Source organism: Plectropomus leopardus, chromosome 6, assembly GCF_008729295.1.
Source record: "Plectropomus leopardus isolate mb chromosome 6, YSFRI_Pleo_2.0, whole genome shotgun sequence".
Lineage (NCBI taxonomy): Eukaryota > Metazoa > Chordata > Actinopteri > Perciformes > Serranidae > Plectropomus > Plectropomus leopardus.
The window spans coordinates 17,764,929-17,780,767 of NC_056468.1; the positions used below are offsets into that span (position 1 = coordinate 17,764,929).

The 15,839-nt window shown below is 39.5% G+C and overlaps 1 protein-coding gene across 2 annotated transcripts in view; it reads left to right on the top strand.

Annotated features, from left to right (window-relative positions):
• Window positions 1-15,839, top strand: part of tpcn1 (two pore segment channel 1) — a 24,705-nt gene continuing 8,866 nt past the window's right edge. The window contains exons 1-20 of one of the 2 annotated variants that reach the window (XM_042487678.1): window positions 1-638; window positions 3,842-3,978; window positions 6,129-6,305; window positions 6,395-6,508; window positions 6,697-6,827; window positions 7,276-7,364; window positions 8,513-8,547; window positions 8,662-8,720; window positions 8,919-9,018; window positions 9,112-9,228; window positions 9,334-9,458; window positions 9,542-9,590; window positions 9,681-9,744; window positions 10,409-10,453; window positions 10,540-10,596; window positions 10,683-10,736; window positions 10,851-10,923; window positions 12,564-12,671; window positions 12,769-12,930; window positions 13,331-13,446. In XM_042487678.1, coding sequence (XP_042343612.1) covers window positions 548-638; window positions 3,842-3,978; window positions 6,129-6,305; window positions 6,395-6,508; window positions 6,697-6,827; window positions 7,276-7,364; window positions 8,513-8,547; window positions 8,662-8,720; window positions 8,919-9,018; window positions 9,112-9,228; window positions 9,334-9,458; window positions 9,542-9,590; window positions 9,681-9,744; window positions 10,409-10,453; window positions 10,540-10,596; window positions 10,683-10,736; window positions 10,851-10,923; window positions 12,564-12,671; window positions 12,769-12,930; window positions 13,331-13,446 — 1,903 coding nt within the window. In that variant the 5' untranslated portion in view covers window positions 1-547. Of the gene's footprint in view, window positions 639-2,319; window positions 3,707-3,841; window positions 3,979-6,128; window positions 6,306-6,394; window positions 6,509-6,696; window positions 6,828-7,275; window positions 7,365-8,512; window positions 8,548-8,661; window positions 8,721-8,918; window positions 9,019-9,111; window positions 9,229-9,333; window positions 9,459-9,541; window positions 9,591-9,680; window positions 9,745-10,408; window positions 10,454-10,539; window positions 10,597-10,682; window positions 10,737-10,850; window positions 10,924-12,563; window positions 12,672-12,768; window positions 12,931-13,330; window positions 13,447-15,839 lie in introns of those variants that run through there. The other variant, XM_042487677.1, reaches the window with a different exon arrangement.

The following is a 15,839-nucleotide window of genomic DNA, read 5'->3' on the forward strand; positions in this document are numbered from 1 at the left end:
ATCCATCTGCACTCTGTAGAGCTTTTGTAGTGGCGCTAATAAGTGTCCGGTTCAGTGTCTTGCGGGAAGATTTGATCCAGATACAGAAGTGGTGAACTTAGTTATCGGTTGAATGATATCAGAACCGGCACAGCGTCTGTTCTCCAGCAGAAAGCCGTGTGTGCGGTGACGATGCGGTGATGGACACAGACGATCAGTCTCAGCTTGTTATGCCGAGTGACAGCGAACCAGTTGATTTCGGTGACAGATGCCGTCTGTGACAGGACAAAGACCAAATCTGCAACCGACAGGCCTTGTGCGCAACTCGAAAGCCACCCGTTCCTATTTTGCATTTAAAGAGACACTTAAACTGGTTGTTAGCTCTCATCCCAGCAGCCTAAAAAGTATCGGTTTGTGTGCCCAGGACTAGCTGTGAGCACCAAAGATGTGCAATTGTCTTGCTGTTTTCGGAACTAAACGCGTACTTATTTAGCAAGTTGGTAGCTACGATTATTTCTAATTAAACGTTAGTTAATCGAGGCTGGTTGCAGCTTGTTTATCTGCAAGTATGGAGTCTGACGACGATGTGCCTCTCATCTTAACCTGGGACGAAGCAAACAGCGGGCTGCTCAACGAGGAGACTGAGAGAGGAGACGAAAGTAAGTTGTCATGTCCTCGTCCTCAGCCACAGGGGAGTTATGTAAACTGTATGTATGTAAGGGGAGGCCCGTGAATCATTGGATGTACAGTTAAAGCAAAAATCATTGTGATCATATCTTCTCGGTTAGGTCAAAGTAATGCAGTCTAATATTAACAACCTTGCAGCAAATTCCACCTTTTGACTGACTGATTGGTATTTATTTCCGACATGTCAAACAAATAAAACACAAAAAGATCAAAATAAAACAAAATAAGAGTAACTGAAATGGATGAATGTTCAAAAAAAGGAGGAGTAAGAAGTATAAACTTACTGTTTCCTACCCCTTCTCAGTGACTCCTCAATTAATTAATTATTAACTCGCGTGTGCACACGCACTTACATACATACAAGTATACACACTCATACACATATCCATATACACATACCTGCATGTAAACAGTCCTGTCATAATTTTATATTGAAAATTACATAACATAAAAAATATAGTGAAATATATAAAATAAAAACATATTTTTTAAGGTAATTTTGTTGTTTGTTTTTGTATTTCATATGTACTGTATATAACATAAAATATAACATATATAAGATTAACGCAAACTACAGCCTCAAGAACGACATCAAAACGAATCAACACCTCTTTAATAAGTTTAAATAAAGTTAGTTTATGTGAGGTTTTACCAGATAAACTGGCAACCAAATGTAGGCTGGTTGGTTGTTTTTGTATGAATGAAGGATCAAGTGCACAGAGACCAACAAAAATTCTCATTAAGCCATGCTGTAGCTCACATAAAGGTATATGTTTTTTAAAATGATTCTTGTCTGAGAGTTGATCATCTATTTTTGACTTTACAATTTATTGTTTTTGTTTTTATTTAAATAAATATTTATAGTAGTAACAGAATAGTATTTTGTATATGATAATATAGCTTTATAGTTTATGAGATTAAGTTCAAATTTTGAAAGCCTAACAGGGATAGGGGTTGCAAATTAGCCTTGGCTAGAAACCTGTATGCATAGCATCTACTTTCTTATGAAGGAATTTGTCATGCATTTGTCCTTGCCAAATAAACACATAAGAAGAATGCTCATCTACTCACCAGATATGCATCTGCAAAATCTGAAGCTATTTCATGTTGTTGACAGTCAGACACATACAAGCTGCACGTCCAGGCCACACTGCTTTAATGGAGAGCAGAGATTGTCTACCACGCTCTGACATCACGTGTGTGTGTATGTGTGTGTGTGTGTGTGTGTGTGTGTGTGCTAGGCGCGCAGTACGTATGGGTATCCATGCATCCACTCAACATAGTAATCCTGCTGCCTTTGTATTCCTCTCATATAAGCTACAAAATGACCCGTCTGAGAAACTGCTGCCTCAGCAGACCGGGTGCACCCCCTCCGCCCCTCCCTAGTGCTCATGGGCTGCATGTGTGTGTGTTGTGTGTTTGAATGTCTGCAGCCGGTGTGTAAGTGTTTCTCTGTGTGTAAGCGTACTGGATCATTTTGTCTGGCTCTGGAGGTGAACAGGAAGAGGAGAGGAGTTTTTTTCCTCAGGATACTTGGGAGTGGTGGACATGGGGGAAGTATCACACTGTTCTTGCTGATTGCTGTTGGAGCTTTCTGGAAAGAGAGGGAGTTTGAACCTTGACACTGAGAAAGACAGCTGCTTTGTATCACCTCAGCGACAAATCACATGCTTGGATAAGAGTGTGGTGTTCGGCTTTACTGCTGGTGGTCAGGAACCTTTAGATCACCACAAAACTAGATTTTATTTTTCCTGGGAGAAACGGTCATGATCCTGTTTGTGTTTCTGTGAGCCTGACCCCGCCGTGTTTTTGACGGAGAGCTCCGAACATGTTATTGTTCTCAAACAAATGAAGGGTTGGAGTGACACACGGCAGACACGGGGTGTGCTTCTGTCAGGATAACAGCCAGGCTGCCGCTGGACTGGAATTTGATCTTCGCACTTCAGATCAATCTGCTGCTGTCACGGTGGATGGAAACAGTCTGTGACTGCATCTCAGAGACTCATATGGTCTCCACGTTGTTTTATTCCAAGGAGTCATGCCTGAAGCAGAAACATGTGATGTATAGAACGTGGGAAGAGCATCCAGATAGACTGAACCATGCAGCTGCTGAGAGATACACAGAGAGATTGCCTATTCAAGAAAGATGCTGATTTATATGTATGAGGGATCCTGTGTTGATCTGTAATTTGAAGCTGTTAGAAAATACTTAGAGATAACCTGGATTTCATCTTTTTCAGTTGTACTTTTGAGTTAATTGGAAGACTAATTGTTTCTTAAAACTGCACTATCTGTGTTTGTGTTTTGTCCTTCAGTGGCTTATTGCTTTTTCATTGTTATTAGATATCTAGATGGCTTCCCTGTCTTTTGAAGTTAGTTGCTCTTTGTCGTGTCACGCAGGATTAATTCCTCCTGTGGTTTAACTGTCTGTCTCATGTCTGTGGTAGGAAGGCGTCACTGTAGACAATGTGACATCAGTGCAAACACGCAACTTTTGTACGGACAAGGTTCAAAGAACAAACTCTGCGGCAAAGCCAGGAGGCTAATGCGTGCAAGTGTTTAAGAATCTCTCATCAGGGCAACTGTAAGAGACACTTCTTGCCAAAAGACACATCCGATTGTCAAAGAAGTACTGAGCCTCATAAGCATTGTCAGGAGTTTTGAATGGTGCTCTGTCTCCAGTGTCACTTTGATCCCCCAGTTCAGCCTGAATGTTTCTGGATCTGTAAGGACTTGCATCCGGACTCTGTTTCTGGAGTTTGCATCAGGCCCGAGTGGAATGTTTGGCCATCTGTATCTCCAGATGTGTGTGGATGCTGGACCAAGACCAGAGCACCGTGAATGACACACTTACACACACAATTGTGCTGTGGACTTCAGGGATCTTGACTCATTCACACAGCTGGGACACAAAACAATCCAGACTGATTAATGGAGTGCATATGCAGACAGGCGGCTGGTTCCCATGATGAACAGATCCACAATGGGGGTCCAGTAGTGATCTCCTCCTATGCCCTCCAGATAGAACTAGACTGCACTGGTAGGCCCATAACCGCTATGTGTGTGACTGTGACCTGTATATAGACATATTAAAACACAACTAGTCATGCAGTTAGTTGTTCTTTTCCACATAGGCACTGTATCAGTACACTGACAATACCATGTATTCTTACAGATGGAGGAGGAGGCAATTATGACATAGTGAGCAATGCTGTGATCTCCACACCTGGGCCACAAAACCACAGAGCCCAAAATGTGTCCTTACGTCAAAGCTGGGAGATGAACTACCAGGAGGCGGCCATCTACCTGCAGGTACACAAAAGCAGTGGATTATGGTATTTGTTATTAACTGAGTGTACAGGGCAGCTGAGTCCACAAGGTCATATATTGGTTTTTTATTACACCCTCCACACTGTAGAGAGGGTTAAACTTTGTGCTCTGTCATTGAGTCGATGTTTACGCCATGAACAGCTGCTGGAAGTAATAAATCAGATAAGATATGAGGTACTTTAAAATAAAAATGAAAGTAGGGAGTATGTCTCCCAGCTGGCCTGGGAACGCCTCGGGATCCCCCGGGAAGAGTTGGACGAAGTGGCCGGGGAGAGGGAAGTCTGGGCTTCCATGCTAAGGCTGCTGTCCCCGCGACCTGACCCCGGATAAGCAGTAGAAAATGGATGGATGGATGAAAGTAGGGACGCACAAATATGGAATTTCTTGGTTGATAACTGATCTGCTCACAATTAATACAAGAACGTTTATTTGTACAATTCATGTGTAATGATGGTAAAGGTGTTGGGGTTAGGGTTATCTAACAGTTTAAGGTTATCTTTCAACATTCACATTTTCTTACCAGTATGCATCATGTGTATCCTTAAGACCTGATAATGTCTTGCATGAATTTCTGAGTTTTTCGAAATACTATAAATTAGGTTTTGTTTATATTAATACTTGCAAGCACTTCTTTGCTGCCTTTTTTTGGTGCATGTCTTTGCACATTACTTTTACCAACTGGTGATCAGTGGCGTTGCGTGGATCTGGCAGTAGAAATATTTTTGCTGCCGTCATATACTTGTGTATGTCCCTCAATGTGTGTGTACACGATGAAAAGAAAACAGGGACTTGCTTGTGAAATGATTGCTCTATAGCACCAGTAGTAGTCAGAAATTCCACAGGGTACTTTTAAGAGAAGCTACAATTTTGTTGATAGAAAACATTTACCACACTTGAGCACACATGAGCATTGTGAAAGGATAACTCGCATTTGGTTACTTTTTGCGGTAACACTATATGGTAACTTCTAATTATTATTTTTTACATTCAGTACAAGAAAATTTGTCACTGCGTCAGTATGTCATTTTTAATTTATGCTAATGCATTATGTTTCTCAGACCACAGTTACTGCTCCATAGTGGTGCGACAGTCATTGCATTAGCTGAAATCCAGTAAATCCAGTAAAGCTGCAAACAGCGATAAACAGGCCCTTGCGCCTTCCGGCAGGTCAAAGGTACTAGCAGGGCGATTGTTGACATGGTCATGCATTTCCGTGATTGTCAGATTGCAGGAATGAGGAGTGTAGATGTTATTTCCTTCTTAAAGTGTGTGGCACTGGAATTGAGGTATTGCAATCTTTGTACTGTGTCCACCATGCAAAGCTAGAAGACTGCCCACCAAACACACATTTTGTTGCTGTATATCAAGTGTAGGCTACACAATGTACATTTTTTGTAAACTGAATTATGTTTGTCACACAAAACCTACTTCCTGCCGCCAGTAGGTGGCCAGATTACTTTGACTCAATGTTGGCATGTAAATGTCCTCAGGCCAAGACTCTTATTAAGTGTTAAACATTTGGGCCAGATTAGACAATATGCATTGAAGCGACAGGAATTTCCTGTTTCATGTTAGTGCATGCAAAATGACCACCACACCATGACAACAGCGTTCCACAAAAACTTAAACAACTTTCCATCATTGAGTTACAAAGATAGTACTGACCAAATTTGAAGGTGATGTTATTCATTCTTTAGGGGGAGTGTGCTATAGTACAGCCGTGAAATGTACCAAAATACACTAAAACTGCAAAAAAAATTGCTTACTTGGTCTTAGGTTTGGGATATGACTCCATTAGTTGTTTTTCAAGTCTTGGGGTATTACAGTACATGCGCCTCCCAATTTTCATTTATCTAGGAGAAACGTACCATGGTTGCTACCTTATAGAAATTTTACGGTGGGTGCAATCAAGCCAAATGGTCATGCACAAGCATAAAAACATTTTTTTCACCAGTTCTGATGTGTTTGCACAATTTTGTGAGTTTTCAAGCTATCAAAAATGCAGTTAATTGGCATAAATAATAATAATTTCTTTCATTACAAGGGTTCTCGCACCAGTTAGTGCTAAGGCTCTCAATAAAAGAAGGCTTACAGTGTGTGGTTTGTATATGTGCTTTTAATTTCATGTACAGGAGGGAGAGAACAATGATAAGTTCTTCACGCACCCTCGAAACCCAAAGGCGCTGGCAGCGTACCTGTTTGCACACAACCACCTGTTCTACATGATGGAGCTGCTGACAGGCCTGCTGCTGATGATGCTGTCGCTGTGTGAAGCTCCCGCTGTGCCCTCACTGCGCCTGGACGTTTATGTGAGTAAACCTATGCACAAATACAAGCTTATGTAAGCTTACACATACAGGTTCCTGTAAAAGCACCTGCGTATTTGATGCCTCTGCAGGTTCATGCCACTCTGGAGCTGCTGGCTTTGGTTATGGTGGCATTTGAGCTTTGCATGAAACTCCGCTGGTTAGGCTTCGACATCTTCATACGACACAAGAGGACCATGGTGAAGGTAACTGATCCATGATGGATACTTTCTTATGGCATAACAGTCACTTCAGCATGCTGGTTGCTCACTCTTGTAGGTTTTGGTCCACTGAGGGAAGGCTGTCACCCTGCTGTCCACAGGCCCGATGTTATAGGCTGGGATCCAGCTTCTGTTCCTGCACATTGCTAATGGTGTCTCTTCTTCTTGTTCAGACATGCGTGTTGCTGCTACAGTTCGTAGAAGCCATAGTGGTTCTGATCAGACAGACGTCTCATGTGAGAGTGACCAGAGCTCTCAGACCAATATTCTTGGTGGACTGTCGATACTGTGGTGCTGTGCGCAGGTACATAATGACCTAAACAAACATACAGATTCACACAAATCCATAGCCAAATAGATATGTCAGCCTCCTCAATTTTAAAAGATTTCACGACAGTCTTAACCCTATCCTCTTTGTATAATGAAAGACACCAGAGAGTATAAAAGAAAGATTATTCAGAGCCCTTTCAGTCTCCAAAACATAATTCTTCTCATATGAACAAAAAACAGTTATGCTTCTTGGTAAGCTTGCAAAGCCAGACAAAATCTGGCAGGCATTAAGATTTGTGCTCCGTTTGAGCCATCAAGATGTCTTTGACAGTGTCTAAGAGTGGCAAGCATCTGGATTTTTTTGGTCTCTTCAAAGTTATTGTCCCCTTTTGTAGTATTTTATCCCACTCTTTGGAACATAAAGCCAGTGATTTAACTGTTAAACGCAGTCATCCCTGACAAGATTTCTTTCCTCCAATCAGAAACTTACGTCAGATCTTCCAGTCCCTCCCACCTTTTATTGACATCCTCCTGCTGCTGCTCTTCTTCATGGTTATATTTGCTATCTTGGGTAAGAATGCTTATTATTTTTAATCTATAATAAAAGGGAAAGTTCACATTTTTTGAATTGGGGTTTTTATGAGGTACTAATCCATAGTCGGTGTATCACCTACAGTAGATATCTGTCGGCATGCTCTGAGTTTGGAGAAGTGCTGAAGCTAAGCAATGTACTGCTGTGGGCTACAACAAAACAGATTTATTTTTTTTGTCATTTTAGCCTTTATTAGATAGGACAGATCAATAGTGTGAAAGGGGGCAAGAGAGTGGTGATGACATGCTGCAAAGGGCCTTGAGCGGGAGTCAAACCCAAGGCTGCTGTGTCAAGGACACTGATTTTGGGGCGCCTGCTTTATCCACTCAGCCACCAGTGCCCCAACAAGATTGTTTCAGCCACCTAGAATAAATCCCACAAAAAAATCTAAACCAGATTACGTGTACACTACATTGAGAGTATTTCACTGCTTTACCTTGCTGTCAGAAAGCCCATTCCAACAGGGAAGCTGTTAACGGCTTCAGTGACTCATTTATGCTCTCGTCAAAGCCACCATACTTCACTGAGAAAACAGCGATTTAACATCCCTGAACACATGAGACGCTTCTCTGCAGCTGCCACAATCACTTAGTTATTTTGTGTTATTGTGTGTCTTTGGTGAATCTAATGAAATCACTTTAAATGACAGTGCCACAATAACACAAACAAAGTGACTGATAGAGGCAGTGATAGACCAGCAGTCTGATTTTGAAGACGGCAATGCGGCGGCTTCACTTTTCCGTTGGAAATTGCTGTCGGACATTAAGGGTAAAGCTGTAAGACAAGAGGCAACCTTTCATGCTCACAGTCACACCTACAGGCAATTTAGAGTCACCAATCAACCTGACCTGCCCAACCTTGTTCCAACCTGGTATTGAACCAGGAAACCTCTTGCTGTGAGGCAACAGTGCTAACCACGACGCCACTGTGCTGCCCATGCCCACACACATGCACACATAAACAAATATACATTTTTTAGGTGGATAAAATATGTTTTAAAGGCTACTTCTTCCTCTGCCCTCTTTAATGAAAATTAAAAAATAGTTCAGGTTCAATCATCTGTCTTTGAAAGGAGCAGGGTTTTTTTGGTACTCTCAGTGCTTGACTATCTTGTTATCTTGTCCCAGGTTTCTGCCTCTTCTCTCCAAACACTGCTGATCCGGTATGTTGACTCTTCTGTGCCGGTCATTAGTTTGTGTGAGTTATGTAAGTTTTGGGGGATTTTTTTGTGTCTGTAGTGGTCACATTTCCTGATTCCTGTCCTCTCTCACCGCAGTACTTCAGCACTCTGGAGAACAGCCTCGTCAGTCTGTTTGTGCTGCTGACCACAGCAAAGTAAGTACAGCAGTGCATGTACTGTTCTGTTTTCCGTTTCATGTGTACACACACGGCATGCAAGCAGCAGTACTTCCCACTTTTAGAGCCCCTCACAAATGTAGTTTTTTTTCCCTTCACCACATGCTTAGGCCGATTCTACAATTTTTGGTTTTTATCGCATGACTTGTGTATCTCCTGCTTCCTTCTTTCTTATAGTTTCCCTGATGTGATGATGCCATCGTACTCCAAGAACCGCTGGTCCTGTGTTTTCTTCATTGTTTACCTCTCCATAGAGCTCTACTTCATCATGAACCTGGTACAAATAGCCTTGTCTCCACCACTTTGAACATTTCATTGCTATTGAAATAAACATGATTGCTCATCAGCTTCACTTCTCTGTTCCCTCAAGCTCCTCGCTGTGGTGTTTGACACGTTTAATGACGTTGAGAAGATGAAGTTTAAATCACTTTTACTTCACAAACGCTCTGCTATTGATCACGCCTTTCAGCTGTTAGTTAGCCGGCAGGTATGACCTCAGGGTTATGTCTAATTTTTGGTACAAATTATTCATCTTATATGAAGCACTCACAGCATCTACTTTGTGTCTGTGCTGATGTTGTTTCCTCTCCAGAGGCCGATGGGCGTGTCGCTGAAACAGTTTGATGGTCTGATGCGATTTTACAGACCTCGGATGTCTGCAAGGGACCGCTTCCTTACTTATAAAGCTCTTAACACCTCAGGGGCTCCGATGCTCAGGTTACTGCCCGACACACACCTTTTCATTTAAAATCCTTCTGCACTGTATCGCATTGTTACATTTTCTGTTTGCTGTGCTTCAGTCTACAGGACTTCTATAAATTCTATGAAGTGACTGGTCTTAAATGGAAGGTAAGCAGTCTTGCATTTGTACTGTACAGTTATATTTCACTCTAATTTGGTTCCTTTTAATGTAAAAATACTGCATATGTGTGTGTTTAGGCAAGACGAAGTGGAGAATATTGGTTTGATGACTTACCACAAACAACCTTCCTCATTTTCAAGGGCAAGTTCTCTTTTTCCCTTCTTTTCTTGTTCAGACTAACAGGCCTCCCCTGGCATTCAGTTAATTAATTAAAAAGCTGATAACACTGATTGATAACATCTATTAAAAAAAAAAAAACTCGATACCTCTTGCATTAATGTGACACAGATCAGGATAGCAGAACCAAAAACACTCATATCTGTTTCACAGCTGTCTGAAAGCTAGCTCTCCCTGTGTCCTGGAAGACATGAAGAGGTGCAGATTCATTGAAAACTGTCTTTGTAACCAAGATTTTGCAGCATGGCTGAAACCAGTACACAGCACTGCATAAGAGGCTGGGTGTACTTTCAACATGTATATGTGTATGCAAAAATTTTTCAAACTTGGCATGGTGGGAATCAAGGCAGTGAAATCACACAGTGAGAAAAACAAAATGACCCTGAATCGCCTCAGAGAACACCAGTTCTGTTCTAACCTTGCCTCCGCCATGAGATAGAAAAAAATTAATGTTACAATAAAATGGGCCCAAGCTGTAAGTAATTAATGCCAGTTCATAATTTTGTTTTTTGTAAAATTGTGGCATTAAAAAGTCTTAAATCTAACTTACCTTTGGAGGAGCTTTGGCCTAAACAAACCTGTCTCTGAAGTCTTTGTTCTCAGCACGTTTTTTTCTCTTGTTTAATAGGCATCAACCTGCTTGTGAAGTCAAAGGCCTTCCAGTATGCCATGTGTAAGTGAAACCATTTACATTCTCCCTGAGATACCAAGGCAAAGTCTCGCATCGTAAACTTTTTTAACCTTTTTTTGTGGCTGCAGATGCGGTTGTGGCCATCAACGGTGTGTGGATCCTCGTGGAGACGTATACACTGAATAGTAAGATCTTTCCTGATGACATAAACGTGTGTGACTGAGGGAAGTGTTTTGCATGACAGATTTCTTAACTTCCTGTTCTCATGCAGGTGGATTTTCCTGGTCCAGATTTGTCCCCTGGAGTTACATTGTTTTCCTGACCAGTGAGTAGAAAACCATCATATGCTATGAAATTGGTAATAGAGGGTGTCAAGAATTTAAGTTGTTTATATGCACTCATACGTATATTAACTCTCCCTCTGTCCTTTCACTTTTAGTCTATGGTGTAGAGGTGTTATTGAAAATAACTGGTTTGGGGCCAATGGCTTATTTCAGCTCTGGGTGGAATCTGTGAGTAATAACATGGATACTGGGTCACTGATGTATTGAAAGAGTACTGACTCCAAAACTTCAGACTTGTAGACAGGGTTGTATCGAATAGTTCAAAGCTTAATTTATGACATCGACATTCAAATTTCTAAGTCAATGTACGAATGATTGTACGAATAATGTGTAGCTTTTGTTTGCATGTCTATTCATTTTTCTTTAAACCCAGTATTGCTGGGGCAGCCTCCAGCTCATCTGGTAGGGTGTGCGCCCCATATGGGCTAAGGGCTTTGCAGCAGATTAAGATTAGGCTACACCAATATTGTTAGTATTATACTGTGTGTGGTAGGGATACACGATAATATTACCATGTCATTGGTATTGGTCGATATTGGCTTTTAAATGAAATATCAGAATCGACCAATAGGCTGATTTCATTTCATTTTCTGTTCATTTATTTATTTTTGTAGTGAACATGTACAAATCATACACTGAAAAGAGTTGTATTTTATGTCACCATCTGCTGGTGGGTTATCATGATAAGAGTATGCATAATATGATTATTAGACTACAGAGGGGCCTAGATGGTCACTAAAATTAGATGGGAGAAATAAATGGATGTATTGATATCGGCAAACAAGCCAATGTCATTCATCCCTAGTTTGTAGCATTAAATTCGACCAGCTTCTGTGTGGGATCGTTTCAAGCTTGTTTGGTCCAAAACATTTCCAGTAACTCCAGAGCTTTGTAAAATCCATAAGTCAAAATTTGTTGAAAAAAGATAGATGTAATGATTGTCAAAATTCACAACATGTTTTTTTCTCACAAAATATCTTCAGTCAATGTTTGTTGGAGTTTAGTTTAGTTTCAAAAACAACATTTTCACTTTGGTCGAAAAACATTTTGCTCTTCTGCTCCCTGAAACAAAAACAGAGCACACACCTGTCTAAATTACATTATACTGTACATTAAAGGTTCTGCATGTAAGATTTAAGGGGACATATATTGGCAGAAATGGAATATAGTAAGTGTGTTTTCTTTTGCATATAATGACCAGAAAATAAGAATTGTTTTCATTACCTTAGAATGAGCCGTTTATATTCATATATGGAGTGGGTCCTAGTCCTAGGAGTCTGCCATATGGCACCCCCCTATTTCTACAGCAGTCCAAATCAGACAAACCAAACACTGGCTCTTGCTATTAATGTTTTTTTGTTGGTTTTCTTAGTTCTACATGCTAGGCACATGGGAGAAGTTTTAGTCGGCTGTAATCTGCTACCGTAGCCACTAGATGCCACTAAATTCCCCACACTAGACCTTGAAAGCAAGTTGATTTAATATAAAATGCCAACTCATTTAGTCCAATAAGAAACTATTTAAATTTTGGATTTTGTTTCACCTAAATACATAAAAATGTTACGACGGCCACTTTAAAAAGCTTCATTTGAAAACCTTAATAGAGGGTTCAAATACAAAAAAAAAATAAATTCATTTGGTACATCCTTTATCGAGTCTGTACATTTGGATTCAGTACTCTAAACTGAAACTTCAGTAATTGTAATATATATTTTATATTTGAAAATACATCTAAAATTTATTTCAGCATGTACCAAACACTGGCTCTGTGTTTTTGGTGTTAATGCTCCCTGTCCTCATCTGTCCAGGTTTGACTTCTCTGTGACAGTATTTGCCTTCCTGGGCCTGATTGCCCTTGCCTTTGATATGGAACCATTTTATTTTATTGTAGTTCTCAGACCACTGCAGTTGCTACGGTATGCTTCTATTTCTTACTGTTAAGAGTATAATGTATATCTACAAATATTTCATATCGTGATTTATGTTAAAATGTTGCTCTGTTATCTTCCACAGGTTGTTTAAGATAAAGCAGAGGTATCGGAACGTGTTGGACACCATGTTTGAGCTCTTCCCCAGGATGGCAAGTCTGGGATTGACCTTAATCATCTTCTATTACTCATTTGCAATCGTTGGGATGGAGTTCTTTGCAGATGTGGTTTACCCCAACTGCTGCAAGTGAGTCAAACTTATTCAATTTATTAAGCAGTTTTGTACATATTGGCCAGTGGTGGAATATAACTAAGTGTATTTACTTAATTACTGCACTTAAGTACAAATTTGAGGTACTTTTACTTTACATGAGTATTTTAATCTCATGCCACTACAACAATACACTTCAGAGTAATATTTTGTACTTATTACTCTCCTACAATTTGATAATTTTTCTACCATTTTCTTTACATATCAAGATCTTTGCTTACAAACCATATGAAAATATACAAGTGCAACTGAAATGATTAGTCAGTTAACCAGTTGACAGAAATAATATTACCTGGTAAAGCAGTCTGGTTCCTCTTGAACTCTGGTCTTCTGCATTTTTTTTTGTTTATTAAACAACCGATTTGTTTTTTCTCAGCACCAGCACAGTGGCAGACTCCTACAGACTAATCAACATCACCCATGGAAACAAAACAGTGTTGGAGGAAGGCTACTATTATCTCAATAATTTCAACAACATCCTCAGCAGCTTTGGTAATTCCTCTATTTTTTTAAAGGATAAGGCTAGCAATATTCTATTAAAAACAGAAAAATCCCATAAAGAGACCAAACTCAAATATGCGTTAATGACCAGCCACAACAAGAACAATAGTTCTATTAATAATGAAAAAAGTATAATTTTAAAAATGAGTGCAGAGTGCTTCGTGCCAATGTTTGCAGAACGTTATTTTTTTTTTATCTGTGTAGAGTATAACATTATAACTGTAAGTTATTGTTTTTGATGTAAATGGCAATGTTGTGAATATCAATATTAATATATATCAATATATATCAATATTAATATAGCATTAACAACCATGTTATAGCATACAGTGTTAAAAAAACATCCAAAACCAACGCAAAACCCCATAAAATAGCAAGTTGAAAAAATGACCAAAAAAGCAAGGCTATATAAAATGTCAAAAAGAAATTACACGTCCCAAAAACAGCTGACAGCAATACAAAACCACCTTGAATACAGTTCCAAGATGGGCCATAGCACAAAAAATGGAAAAAAAAATTATGTAGCATGTCAAAAAAATGGCCCAAAATGCAAGGCTATAGTAAGGCAAAAATGTCAAAATTTGACACGTCCCAAAAACAGCTGAAAACAGTTGAAAACCATCTTAAATAGCGTTCTGAGACACGCCATAGGAGAGACAGTTGCAAAAATGGCCAAAAACACCATAATATAGCATGTTGAAAAAATGACCCAAAATGCAAGGCTATAGTAAGGCAAAAATGTCAAAACTTGACACATCCCAAAAACAGCTGAAAACAGTTGAAAACCATCTTAAATAGTGTTCCGAGACACGCTATAGCATAGACAGTTGCAACGATGGCCAAAAACACCATAATATAGCATGGTGAAAAAATGACCCAAAATGCAAGGCTATAGTAAGGCAAAAATGTCAAAACTTGACACATCCCAAAAACATTGAAAACAGTTGAAAACCATCTTAAATAGCGTTCCGAGATACGCCATAGCATAGACAGTTGCAAAAATGGCCAAAAACACAATAATATAGCATGTCGAAAAAATGACCCAAAATGCAAGGCTATATATAGTAAAGGCAAAAATGTCAAAATTGGACATCCCAAAAACAGCTGAAAAACAGTTGAAAACACTTAAAATAGCGTTCTGAGACACGCCATAGCAAAGAAAGTTTCAAAAAAACGGCCAAAAAACACCATAATATAGCATGTTGAAAAAAAAAATGACCCAAAATGCAAGGCTATAGTAAGGCAAAAATGTCAAAATTTGACACGTCCCAAAAACAGCTGAAAACAGTTGAAAAAACATCTTAAATAGCGTTCCGAGACACGCCATAGCAAGACAGTTGCAAAAATGGCCAAAAAACACCATAATATAGTAGCACGTCAAAAAAATGACCCAAAATGCAAGGCTATAGTAAGGCAAAAATGTCAAAATTTGACACGTCCCAAAAACAGCTGAAAACAATTGAAAACCCACCTAAAATAGCTGCCATGACACGCCATAGCAAAGAAAGTTGCAAAAATGGCCAAAAACACCATAATATAGCATGTTGAAAAAAATGACCCAAAATGCAAGGCTATAGTAAGGCAAAAATGTCAAAATTTGGCACATCCCAAAAACAGCTGAAAAACAGTTGAAAACATCTTAAATAGCGTTCCAGAGACACGCCATAGCAAAGAAAGTTGCAAAAACGGCCAAAAACACCATAATATAGCATGTCGAAAAAATGACCCAAAATGCAAGGCTATAGTATGGCAAAAATGTCAAAATTGACACGTCCCAAAAACAGCTGAAAACAGATGAAAACATCTTAAATAGCGTTCCAGACACGCCATAGCATAGACAGTTGCAAAAAATGGCCAAAAAACCATAATATAGCATGTTGAAAAAATGACCCAAAATGCAAGGCTATAGTAAGGCAAAAATGTCAAAATTTGACACGTCCCAAAAACAGCTGAAAACAATTGAAAACCACCTCCTAAAATAGCTGCCATGACATGCCATAGCAAAGAAAGTTGCAAAAATGGCCAAAAACACCATAATATAGCATGTCTAAAAAAATGACCCAAAATGCAAGGCTATAGTAAGGCAAAAATGTCAAAATTTGACACGTCCCAAAAACAGCTGAAAACAGATGAAAACCATCTTAAAATAGCGTTCCGAGATACGCCATAGCATAGAAAGTTGCAAAAATGGCCAAAAACACCATAATATAGCATGTTGAAAAAAATGACCCAAAATGCAAGGCTATAGTAAGGCAAAAATGTCAAAATTTGACATCCCAAAAAACAGCTGAAAACAGTTGAAAATCTTAAATAGCGTTCTGAGACACGCCATAGCAAAGAAAGTTGCAAAAACGGCCAAAAACACATAATATATAGCATGTCGA